Raw genomic sequence first — 13,763 nt, forward strand, 5'->3', positions numbered from 1 at the left:
ACTGTGGTAATCCTGGAACCCGTATGGTACCCATGCCCCTACCCTGCCAGTCTGCACTGATACTAGAGGAGTGGTACCAAGTGCTGAAACCGCTGCTGGACTTTACTTAAATTTCAGGCATCATATACAATAACAATGTAACTTTAGCAAGCCAGCTAGTTACCTACTGAAACAACAGCATACTGGCTCGTGGTTGTTTTATGCTTGTTACAAAGAAAAGGACCATAATACATTGAAATGGCAGGCAGGTGCCCTCGGTTTGAAGTGTGCATCTGAAAAAATCTCTGTTTGGAGACACTTTGCCCTACCCTGCTATCCCAACGAGAATTGGGACACCCTACCGCTTGACGTGAATACGGAAATCAGAGGGGTAGGGCTAACTGTTAGGGGCAAAGGGTGTATTGGGATCGGGCTGCTACACTAGCTGCTCTCTGAGTCTGTTTGCCACAGTCATGTTTTGCGGTAGATGCTAATATCAGCAGGTCAATATGGATACAGTGGTAATACTAACATGCTAATGTTTAACCGATTCATTGATGACTGTATTCACCATCTTAGTTTAACATGGTAACATGTCAACAATTAGCTAATTAACACTAAACACAAAGAACAGCTTTGGCGACCCATCCAGTAATGATTAAAGATATAATATGTAACATTAAAATGTCTAATAATGACTACACATTTTTTATATATGTTATCAAGTTACGCACTTACATTATCCCAAATGTTTCCAACAATGTTCAAGGGGTGGATCGACCTGCCGACTGACAGAGAGATGAACATTACTAAAGTCATACTGCTCACGTGGCTAAAAAAAAACTTTGAAAAACAATATACTGCTCAAAAGTATTCAACTCTTGTGCAGTAACTAGAGAACATTTTATTTTCAGAATTTTATTTTCTTGTTTTTCGATTCTATCATGATAACATCTCCTGACCTGTCAACTTCTCAGGTCTCAGCGACCTTCCCCCCCGAGCCCAATGAGAGCTGCTCTTCTCCTTTCTCACTCCCTTCCTCTAGAGCTCATAGCTCATGTACTTACTGTGTTATTGCTACAAAAATAGTTCATTCATGTTGTATACATGTGCCTTCACACAAGCCCGGGGTGCTGCTGTCCTTTCCCACAAAACCTTAACCTCTTGAGTGCCAAAGGTCCAAACAGCTTACTTCACTCACTGTGGTCACTGCAGAGGGGGCTGTGCTCAAATTCCTCATGGAGACAAGATATTTAGTTGTTCTCTGAACTGTCCAATCAGAACGAGTTTTACTGGAGTTTTTCCAAAGCCTTCAAAAAACTGGAAGGTTTGATTATAAACCAAACTATCATTCCCTTTTCCCAACCTTTGGTAGCTCCAATTTATCTTGTAAAAATCTTGGTCTGAGCTCATCTGTATGAGGCCATTACTCAGCCACCTCCTCTACAAGGTAAGCCAAAACAGAGCATGCAACACATCATGAAGCACATCATCGGCCAGTTCTCATGAGTCACTGCAAACAGTGGGACAGCAGGTGTTGAGAGTTGGCTTTTCACAGCCTCCAGCAATTTTGCATCGTATTTTATGTTTTTCTGTGTTTTGTGTTTGTTTTGCTGGTCCCAGCGAACTGTGTCAGAAGAAGCAAGTAAAACAGATAGTCAAGCTAGACAGACAGCAGTGAGATAGTTACTGAAGATGTTACAACAAAAAAGTGACATATTTAAACAATACAGAGTGGAATTTACTTACAAAAAGAGTTGCATATTAACTCTTTAGATGTTACATGTACTGTATATGAGCTTCCTTCAACACATCCTCAAACCTAAATGACTGAATAGGTTGATTGTCAGCATCTCCCAAAACAATGTGACAGGTCTCAGTTTGGTCAGGTTTAGGCTAGAAGTACTTGATTATGTTTAGGTATTAAAATTAGTTGGTTAGGATTAGAAGAACATCATGGTCCAGGTTAAAATCACTACTTTGCTTCTGTTCGGCTACAAATACTGTATACCTGCAATACCTCGCTTTTCACTACTTCTCCTGACTTCCTCCTTTTCAGCTGTAATAATTACTACAGCCACTAGAGGTCACCGCCTAACAACAAACATAAATATGAGTCGTATTAATCTGCTTTTGTTTCCAACCTATGCGGTCGTTTTTCTGATGAGGACAGGCTCGCTTACTTTCATGTCGGGAGTTGGAGGGAGTAATTGTGGTGTCGCATCTAGGCGAGGACGCTGCCAAGCCGGGAGCTACTGTTCAAGACTGGTTATTTTAATGAGGGTGTTACTATTTGTAAGCGTTACACCACTGGATATTTCTAACAGGATTTCAGGACATTTTCCAGCTGCGCTTGTGCTTTTTGTGCCTAAACCTAACCAGACCATAAGCACAGCATTCCGATATGTTGAAACGCAAATGCTGTAGACATGTACATTGCAAATATTTATCCTGGCAATTGGGTTGGAACAAACAAACGTATGGTTTGGGGTGTACAGTAGGTTGGTAGGTAGTTGATTTAGAGTTGATGGCTCATTAATCTACAGTGTTCATATTTTCCTTTGGTCTTTACCCCAAACTTTCCCTTACCATTTTATTCTCTTTTCTCATCCATTTTTACTCCAAACCCTTTCAATCTTTTAGTATTCACGTATAAAGTGCCCAGTTTGAGCCAAGGTAATTGCAAGTTACTTTTTTGTAAGGCAGGTAATAGAAAGGCTGACAGACATGTAAAGGCTGAGTGTGTAATTGGTACGATTACATGCTGTTCTACAGAGCAAGTAGCCAGCTGGAGCATTTAATTCCTTCCTTGCACCACTGTGCTGTTAGCTTTGATTGGCACTTCTCCTCTGTAACTGCATTGTTGTTTTTGGACATACTTTCACTGATTACATCTGTGCATCATAAACCTTTGATGCATTTTGACACCACCCCAACTCACACTCTTGACAAACGAAGTTTCATTTTAACACATTTATGGTTAACATCAATTACACAATGTTCTGGCACAGAAACCTATCCCCATGTAACTGTAATAGTGATTCTTAAATACATAAAGGCAGACATTTAAAATAGGTTTTTAAAAAAGCAAGATAATGCAAGAAGGAAATAAAGACAGCAAACCCATTTCATGAATCCTTACGACAGCAAACTTTAGGTTAGGCTCTCCTGTAGTGGCACGTTACAGATTTATTAGCACGGTCTGACCCTGGATTACTCTTGAAGACCAGTCAGCACTACTGCGCTGTAAATCAGTCCTTGCCCAGCAGGAGCAGGACCACAAAACCAATGGTGCTATGGGTCAAAGGTGAATGGGGAGGAAGCTCAAAATCAGGCAATCACTGGTAATATCTTTATCTACTCTGGAGGTGACATTACTTTCATTAGCAACAGGTTTACAGTGTGGTTTTTGACCCTAATGATGGCTATTTATAGTAGTAAGTATAAAAGCAGTTATTGGTATTCAATTCAAAATATCCTGGAAGCTATTTATTTATTTTTATTGTATTATTTAATAAAGACAGCACTTTCATGTCTCTTATTTCTGTCTGTGAGAAATCTGTTGAGGGGTAGCCTAGCTGTGATGCAAAACTGTTTGTAATAACTCCAAAATTTCAACCAACCTCATAACCTCCAAGTTATTTCTCCCATGATTGTTTAGCCGTGAGGGCCAAAGCCTATTAAGCAGTTTGCTGGCAAAAACAACACAGCCTCACTGATAATAGCGAGCTGTTGCGAAGGATTGGAGAAACTGCTGCTTACAATGTGTGCTTCTCTTTGGCTACAGTGAATCATCATGCTTATTTCTGAATATCTGTGGAAAGTACCTGCTATAATAAGCAGGATTTTCTGCAGTTTGTTGACTTGTTGTAGCTGAAAGTCACGCAAGAGGCGCAATGACCACACAGGAAAGCCCGAGCCGTGAATGAATGAAAGAAAGCAAGTAAGAAAGAAAACATGACACTCAAGGAAGCTGACCCTTAGTACTATTTTCTCATGGAAAGGGTGGGATGAAGTGCTGCGGGCAGCAGTTTACAAGGGGGTTTCAATGTGTGTTTGAGTGTCTTTGCGTGTGAAAATATTTTTCTCTTTACCAATCACTGCCCTTTTTGCTCCCAGTCAGTTCAGTCACATCTGATTCATGAATAAAGATGCATCATTCATTGCAGTGAAGTGTTTAGAACTTGCATAACAGATCTGACAAGTATAAAGAACAACATATATATATATAAAGAACAACATATATATATATATATATATATATATATATATATATATATATATATATATATATATATATATATATATATATATATATATATATATATAGATACCAGTCAGAAAAGCAGTTGTATAAAGTTACATCTAAAAGACACTGTACATAATGCATGTTAAATTTCCCTTAAAATGTAAAATATCCTGACAGTTACAACAAGAAAGCTGTAAGAAAAAGGTTGCCTGGTGTGTGTGTGTGTGTGTGTGTGTGTGTGTGTGTGTGTGTGTGTGTGTGTGTGTGTGTGTGTGTGTAACCCAGACAGCAGGGAGAAAGAGAAGCGGTCTTTTCACTAACGTTGATTGGAAGCAGATGTTGGCGAAAGCCAAGACAGAGGAGAAAATGTTTCGGAAAATTCTCAGGGCTCAGCCTTCTCTTTCTGGGCCCTGGCCCGGGCAGCCAATCACTGTGCAGCACCCGCTGGTCTTAGGGGTGAAGGAAGCACTCCTATTGGACGGAGATTCAAACGTGGGCGTTGGGAGCAGATGTCCTGGGAAAGTTGCTGAATCCCAGTCGACTCACAGTCAAAGAAAAGCGAAAACATTTGCTTGTTCAACTGGACAGTGACCAAAGCCTGTTTTAATCCAGCTGAACTCTCCCTCCTCCTCCTCTCTCTCATAGTGCCTGTGCAAACACTACTATAAAATATCTGTATGCCACAGCTATGGATGTAGACCTTGAGATGTCAAATCAAATAGCTTTCAAGTCGTTGGTTATTCAGTTACATCACAAAAGGGCTAGACTTTTGATAAGATTTTGTAATAGAAGTGTTGATTCAACATTTCTGAGGCCACATATGTGGTGTTGTTGGATGTAGGTGTACAAACCAAAGAGAAACCATTTGTATGAAAGAAAGCTGACTTAAAGAACTCTCTGTTTTCTCCTGTCCTCTTTCGTCTAGTTTGAAATGAATGCAGTTGAGAGCTTTCACACCTTTGCCATCTCCCACCACTCATCTCCCCGTCCCTCCGCACCTCTAAACCCTCCACTCCTCCTTTGCTCCTTCTCACCCCCTAACCTTCACCCTCCCGTATTCAACCTTCCATTCCATTTCTCATCTCTCTTCGTCTCCGTCCCCGAACCCCCTCTTCCCTCCTCTCACCTCTCCTCTCCCCCCGTCGTCGGCACCCTGATTCAGTCACACTCTAGTTCACACACGGCCTCACCTGCACACAAAGCCCCATCTCACTCCTTTATTGTGCCAGTCTATTGCCTATTCACAGCAACAGCACAGCACAAATCAATCATCTTTCCTAATGGAAAGTCCACATTAACATGAGAGGACACTCCATTTCCGTCCCAGAATGCCAGGTCGACTGGTACCTGAGCTTCAGCCGATGCAGATCCGGGGGCCAGCAGGCACTCTCATTTCAGGTGGGATAGCAAGGTGATGCCGTTAGGTCCAAGGGTGGCTCTGGGAGTCAATGGTGTATTAACTGAGGATGCGACAACGGCAATAAAAATGCAAATTACCAGCCAAAGCAGGGGATGGCCTGGATCTGCCCTTCATAAGCCTGGATAATACAGTCACCACACCTGCCAAGACATGTGGTTCAACACATCCAAGACACAACAATACAATGAAGGAGAGAAGGGGAGGGACAGGAGAGCTATAGACTGTGTGATAAACCTTGAGACCATAGGTGCTAGAGCTAAGACACATGCTGTTTTATCTGTGACAGCCATTATTGGAGCGTCAATTAGCCTCCATTATGTTTCATTTGTAATAAGAAAGTTAATATATGCTGTTGAAGACACTACACCATGCACGTCTATTATTTTCTCAATCCTGCGTTTTTATAGCAATTCTTGTGCTTGTCAGTCACTCGTGCCGGTGTTTCTCGATGACAGACAGGTGATGAAACTAAAGAAGTGAAAGCTAAGACTTCAGGTGCCAAATTACAAGTTGTCAAAAGTTACTATTTGTTTAAAATGCGATAGCACGTACAACACGTTCGACTGTAGAGCAACGCCGACACACCGCCATCGCCAGATCCACCACTCGCTCTCCGTTGCTGGCATAGTTCACTGGGTACCAGGCCTTTTCCCACAGAACTGATTTGAAAGGAGCAAACAGGTCTTTTTACTTGTGTCTCATTTGAACATGCCGCAGGGCATAGTCAGTCACGGTGTCTTCTTTTTCGTCTTGTTTTATTGTCTCTTCTTCTTCTTTTGTTGCTCAGCTTTTAGGTACATTACTGCCACCTTGACTGGATTGTGTATCAGGTCTCACCACAGTTTGACTGACTGAGTCGGATATATTCTTCGTATGACTGCATGTAACGCTAAACCCCTACTTTCTTATGCAGCTATCTAATTTTTTACAGTACAGGTGTCCTGCACCTGTACCCGACTGAGATGGATGTGCACACTACTTGTTTTTTTCTCCTTTGACAACAAAGAATACCAATATACTCAATGAGAGATGTCTCATCCAGTCATAATCCACTGAACTACTTGTCTAATGAAGTCATTATGAAAATGTCTAGTGGTGAGTTAATTTATAGTCTGAACTGAAATTACATCATGTAGCATACTGTATGTCCATGGCCCAAGTGTGATTAAAGGGGTAACAGTCATGAGAAGACACGGTAGATCTAGCAGGGACTCACTTATGTTTGTCCCTGGACACCGCTGGAGTCCACACAGGCCAAAGTCAGCACAACCATGACGGACAATAGGACATGAATGAATCCCCAGGCAACTGTGTCTTAAGTTGGGCCATCAGGGCCCTCTGGGACACACTGGTCATATTTCACAACTTCTCTGCGTAATGGAACCACTGAGTCTGTCTCTTGTGCGTCACAGCGATACTCTTTTTATGAAGAGGATGTTAATTTAGGCCAGCGAGGATAGATATAGTTGTGTTTCATCCTGAACATAGCAGGTCCTTTAAATCCAAAGAATGTAGGCTTTTATAGCACATCTTCTTAAGTAAAAAGGTTTTGCAGTAATGACATTTAGACTGTGTTATATTGTGCCCTCCGATGTCAGATTTTTGTATCCATTAATGTCTCTTAAAATATAAAAAGCTATATATTTCCTTTAGAGCCAGAGGGTGGTCAGCCTTTAATTCAGTGTCATTAAAATACCAGTTCTGCTGCACTGATCTTTACCATTCATTTAGATGACATACACATGTACTGTAACATTCTCATATGGAGATTTATGTAACTTTCTGTGGAGATTTATGGTCTACATACACTGTAGTTTGACCACAAAAGCAGTTTCTTCTGGTAACATTCACAAGCTCTGATGAGTGTGACTGGTTTAAAAGATACGAGGACAGATTTACTAAATCTATTACAAATTACTGTCAGAACCACAAAACCTTGTGCTGCCACATGTTTTCAATTTAGGGTTGAGAATTTGCTAAGACTGATTCTGTAATTTGGCACAGCCACAGCGCTGTCTATTATTCCATTTTGAATGTTATGCTACTAATTAAGACTTGATCCAAGGCAAAGGACGTGTTGTGTGCATGTCAGGAAAGCAATTGGGCATAACAGAAAGCTCTGCTACTGAGCTTCAGATATTTAAATAGTGTTAAATACTGCTGCCGGCTTGATAAAAGGTTGAATTTAAAAAGTCTAATAAATAAGTGGGGCTTCCCAGACCTTCAATCAGAGATGCAGTTTGCTTTCTTACAGTGGTCAATCATTCATATACATGTTTCCATGCCTTCCTCTTGTATTTTTCCACATGAAGTGTGTATTTGCTGTTGTTTTAACTCAAAACTCATTTTACTCAGTCATGTAACCCACATTAAAGCACTGACACGCGTGATTTGACCTATTAACATCAAAAAAGTGCTTAGTAGAGCAACCCCAGGATGTAGGCACAGTATTAAGTACAACCCCCAACCTCTCCTCTAATGATGCTGTGTGTGACAATCAGTGTTTTGCAAGTCACAAGGAAGTGTCACATATTTGCGCTCAAGTCCTCAACTTTAGAGATTAGAGTGAAGAGTCTTTAACAACAGAATAAGAATATATCAAAAGTACAGAATTCATGAATGCTTTTTAAGTGTAAGGTTGTAGCAGATTAGCAGATTGTTGCACACTGATTTGTCATCTTGTTTTGGAAGAACAGTACATGTCAGAGAGGGGTCCTCCAACACTTATTGAAGTTACTTAGCTGTAAAGCTAACGTTAGCTAAGCATTAACTATGCTAAGAATAGCTTTAACATTTGCTGATTTAGGAAATTAAGGGAAATTAATTGATTCGTGGAACACCTTTTAAATAACACAGACTACTGTTTAATCTCTGGGCTTGGTGGCAAGTATCAGGTAGTTTCAAGTCAAAAAGCTGAAGGCCAAGTGAAGTCATGAGTCATCGATAAAGTCCAAGGTTAGTCTGCTTTTTTTTTCTTCCCCCAGTTGAGTCTATAGTCATCAAATTTGTGACTCAAGTCCAAGTCATTTGACTCAAGTCCACACCTCTGCCTTCAACTATATACAACTTCAACGTTTTGTGAGCTCATATGGCTCAGTGACACTCCAGTGGAAACAAAATAGTTAAATAGCACGCAGAGTACAGGCTTTACCCTCCATGCGCTGTTAATGTGATAATGGGTTCTTCCTGAAATAGGTTGTGTGCCAGCGTGGAGAGCCTGGTGCTCATCAGTATCATCTGAATGCTCAAAACCCTGTACTGGAAAACACATGCAGCAGACTGAGAAGATGCATCCAGAGGGCAGCTGTGATGATTTATTGATTTCACCTAATAAAAATCATTCAGAGGTTTAAGTTTTTGTGCAATTTTGTCCCCTATATTTCCAAACTTCATGGTTACACCGGTGGATCATTTAATCTCCCTCCCTGTCTTCCTCAGTCATGTTAAGACTCCATGCAGGAGACAGATGTAGCTTGGTAAGACCCTTTAGATAAATATTTAGGTTTGAAATCTGACAAACGGGCCGCATTCCAGTGTCAAGAGAGCTGTAAGCTGCCGACGACAGGAGGTGATACTTTTTGTAGAGAGAGGCAGAAATCATCCGATATCTTTTCCGCGACTGCCAGGTGTGACAGTTCTCACTTTCTGCATAGACTTCCTCTTCTCTTCATGTCGCTCACTGCTGTCTCTCACTTTTAAACACTGCTTTAAATCAGTTGAAGCGTTCTTTGAAAAAGGCAGAGAGTGTAAAAGTGTGTAAAACTGTGAGCAGGCTTTGTGTCTGGGTTCAGACGTGGAATACGCAGGCATGAGTGGTATCATAATGGTTTGGATGTCGTTCTATGTCTGTTGGAACGTGTGCTGTCTGGGCAAGTGTTTCAAAACCTGCCTAGCGATCATGTCTGGTCTGGATCATCAGCCCAGCCGGAGCGAGGGAGGTGGAACAGGAGAAGAACCACCTGGGTAACCTCAGCCTGCCCTCTGCCAAGAACACCACCAGCAGGTCCAACAGGAGAATATGGGGTTTCATTTTGACAGGAGACAGCTCTATTGTGTTTGCATTGGGGTGATTTGAAGTATGTAAAATCACTCATGTCTGTGTATTCTGTTTCATGTTATTTATACAGTATGCGTGTCTCATTTGATCAGCATCGTTTTCACACCGTAAGAAATTGCATTTGTCATTTATGTAAGTTTGTCCCAAAGTAAATCTCAAAACCTATGTTCAAGACATTTTCATGCGCATTGTGTTTTGTTTCTACATTCGCACTGCAATTTTCTGAATGTGAAAAACAGCCTACTGGATCTGTATTTTGGCCGTATTGCGAGGCTGCTGCAGCAGGGCCAAACAGCTGTGCTGCTCGGGGCAGCAGGCCATGGCCCTGTATGTTTTCTATCGACAGTGGAATTTATATGAGCCCGGAGTTACAAGCACATGAATGGGCCCCAGTGTGCTGGTTCTGTTTTGACGTCACCTCATCAGTGCGCATGGGACACACTCGTTAAAACTGGGACACACCATGGCCCGCATGCATTTCAAAGGGAACCTAGGCCCCCCTTTGAAGAACCAGAGTGTGGTGATTTGAACAATAGACAGATTTGTTTAACTGATTTGTGTCACTATGACTTTGTGACGATTGCAAAAATCAACTGTGCATTGGATCCATCGATCTATCCATCTATAATAGTATACAGTGCTATAGTAGCACTAAAAGATGCAAATAACATGATATAATAACACTGTACATACATTAATCACCACACACAAATATGAAATCTTTGTTCACATATATTTTATAACATTTTGAAGTACATTAAGTACATTTTAGAAATAGAAGCTACAGTTTATAAAACCTTTCCAGCAGAAATCATTGATGGGCCAGCATCAGCCTTTTTTCTCTAGCAGACAGGTCTATTTTATGTATAAAAAAGAATTAAAAACAAACAAACAAACAAAAAAAAAAAAAATCGCTACATTATTTTGTCCTGCGCTACCTTTAAATTCCCATGAAAGCACCAGCTGTCTGCGTCTCTTGTCTTTTATAAAATATAAATTATTGAAAAATATTCAAATGTTTGTGAACTAAATACAATAAAAATGATCTCATAACAAAAATACAGAGACACTATAAAATATACAAAAAACAACATCCAAAAAACAAAAACAAAAAAATAATACGGTTTTCCTTCTGAATCCATTCTGAGATATGCGTATGCCACAAACTACTGGTGCGTATACACTTGCCAGACTAAGGTTCATTAATACATGAGACCTGCAGTAGATTGTAATCTGTGACATTTAACAATAGTATATTTTCCTGACAAAATAAATTTCAAAATATTAACATTTTAGGTAACAGAACGTTTTGTTTTTAGCACATTAATCTTATGAAGCCAACCATACTAATACCATGTCCTTGTGGGGGGGAAAAGAAAAAACATTTTCCAGGGCATTGACAGCCATTACAATTACGTTTAAAACTCTGTAAATCTCTTCTAACAGAAAACACTGACATCTGAAAAGGAACCTGAACAAAGAAACAGTGTTTTGAAACCTTGACATCAACATGCAGAAATGAATGAAAGTACAGTGCAGCTTATTTCTAATTAATTTGTTTGTTTGTCAGATGACGAGCATGAGGATGAGGGTTGGTGAGTCAGTGCTTAATGACGATGGCGGACAAGCTTTTGTTACCAATTAAACATTATGAACACATACAGCATCTCTTTTCTGCGCTCATATCAGCGAAGGCCTCTCTCTTAGTCCTCAATCTGTGTGCTTTCCAACATATTAACAAAACATGAGAGAAAGGTCAACACTTTCCAATAACGTGAGAGCATTCTGGTCCCTGTCTTCCAACATTGTGGACGATACCCGAAGCACCGTGGCCAAAGACCTCACATGGTTTTTGGTTATTATTCCTGCTTTGTCTCTTGCTTATTTGTGTAATCTGGGTCTCAATAAAGCATTATGAAATACAATCTGTACAAATAGACATCTCAAAAGCTATTTTCATCCATATGGGTAACATTCAGCCACTGTAAACAATAACATTGTATTCTAAGATGATATTCCACTTTGGCATTTCCCATAAGGCCAGTGTACAGCCACTGTTCCCACTGTTGCTGCCAATTTGCTCAAATGTAACCAGTGAATCTCTATGCGTGTCTGAGCAAACTGCACAAATATATATGGGTGGAATCATACATGAGTTACTCACTATGAACTGAATATTATTTTGGTCATAGATAAGTAGCACATAAAAATTAAATACAAATGTCTGCCTGTTGTCCTTAATGTCTCTATTTCCCGATGAGGCTTCAGCTGAAAGCTGCATCCAACCACGATGGCGGTGGCAACCCGAGCACACAACCCATGTTAATGCAAACCTCCAAGCAGTGCCAACTTGCGTCTTCTCTGTCAGACCTCACAAGTGATCCACAGATTCCTTTCAGTCACCTTCATCTATCCCACACTTCTCATTCTCTCTGGTCAACACGTTTCTACTGCCTGCCCCTGCTCCTGCACTGTATCTTCATTCTATACTGCAGCCGCTTCCTTATGACAAAAAATTTACTATATAACAAAATAAAAATAAAAATCAGACATTCTTAGGATTTTGCAAAATCACTCTCTCAACTGTCTCACTTGTGATTTTATCGTATAGACAGACAGTCGGACGGACAGACAAGACTATTCAAACACTTCTAAAGCAACACGAACATGGACAGTGAACCGACAAATGATGCATCTAATCTGCACATTAAACAACTCCTCTTACCAAAGACTCCTGATTTTCCCCCACGATAAGATTGTCTACAGTTTCTTAATACTGGTGGTATGCAAAAATGCATAAGTTTCAGTCACAATATGTGTCTCTAACAAGGTGGCAAACAAGTACGTAAAGGTGAAAGCGTCAGTTTCAAAAGCAACGGCTACTTTCAGTTGTCTGTCTATCAGACACTCTGGCTATGAGTAATCTCAACAGGTCCTCACACCCTGCAAAGCACAGGGCCCTTGTCTATAGTGTTGTCTGATAACGAATCAGCACATTTCAGTTAAAGGCTCCTCGAGAACAGAACTGTTAAGACTTGGCAGCTAAGGTTTGGTTCCACTGTAATACCTTCATTGACAACATAAGAAAAATACCATTTCCAATATATGCCGGGTAGGTTTACATTGGGTGTTCTGCACATCAATAATAATACTGGCACAAGCATACGCTCCTCAAACAACAAATTAGAAACAACACTTTTTTGGTCCAAGCTGAAAACTCTCTCTTTGCCAAAGAGAAACAGTGAGCATGTATGTAAATATGACATTAAGCCTTCTGTAGCTTGTTTTTTTTTACGTTTTGGCAACCGTTGATTTTCTAAGCGGGAACTTTCCGCCTGCTCTGTTTACCCTAACAACGGAATGAATCATTTTTATTTTTGCTCTTTTTCTCGCTCCTCTCAGACATTCTCTCTTGGTCCTCCTCTCTCCCCGCTGTGCTACTTAAGGCAGAAGGGAACCTGAACTCTACCCAATAGCGCTCCATCTGCCTCGAGCTGCTAAATAATACCGGTACATATCACACATACGCACGCTCACACACACAAATGCGCGCACACACATCTCAAATGCAACAGGGTATGAATACAGGCTTTTGACTTGTGCCCTCTTTTAAAACATGGTCTGAGAGACAGGAGCTTGAAGTTGACAAAGACCACAATTAGTCATTAAAAACAATTTTTGGTCCCCAAAAAAAACGTTTTTTACCGACTCTATCAAACAGTTAAGACCACTTTATGAGCCACAGTCCATGTGGCTCCTTCACTTTTGTGTCCACTTTCATTTGCTCCTCGGCTTTCACTCGTCTGTATCGGGCTTTACGTCCAACATTGCATGGAGCTCCTCAGGAGTGTAGCCCAGCAGGCTTTTTAAGTCACAGACAAAGCGGTAGACGTAGCGTTTCCCTGATGTCTTGTGGATGATGTTCTTGTCATAGTAGTAGCGCAGGCCACGGCTCAACTTCTCATAGTTCATCTTGGGCTTGTTTTTCCTCTTGCCCCACCTCCGAGCGACCTAAAATAGCAAAGGCAAAATCCTTTAAATATGATTCATAAAACACT

The 13,763-nt window shown here is 40.7% G+C and overlaps 1 protein-coding gene across 3 annotated transcripts in view; it reads right to left on the minus strand.

Moving 5' to 3' along the window:
* Window positions 1-10,424: 10,424 nt before the first annotated feature.
* ets1 (v-ets avian erythroblastosis virus E26 oncogene homolog 1) overlaps window positions 10,425-13,763 on the minus strand; it is a 39,458-nt gene continuing 36,119 nt past the window's right edge. For all 3 annotated transcript variants that reach the window (XM_073484659.1, XM_073484652.1, XM_073484665.1), the window contains one exon: window positions 10,425-13,716. In XM_073484659.1, coding sequence (XP_073340760.1) covers window positions 13,501-13,716 — 216 coding nt within the window. In that variant the 3' untranslated portion in view covers window positions 10,425-13,500. The remainder of the gene's footprint in view (window positions 13,717-13,763) is intronic.

The sequence above is a fragment of the Pagrus major genome, chromosome 2 (genome assembly GCF_040436345.1).
Source record: "Pagrus major chromosome 2, Pma_NU_1.0".
Taxonomy (NCBI): domain Eukaryota; kingdom Metazoa; phylum Chordata; class Actinopteri; order Spariformes; family Sparidae; genus Pagrus; species Pagrus major.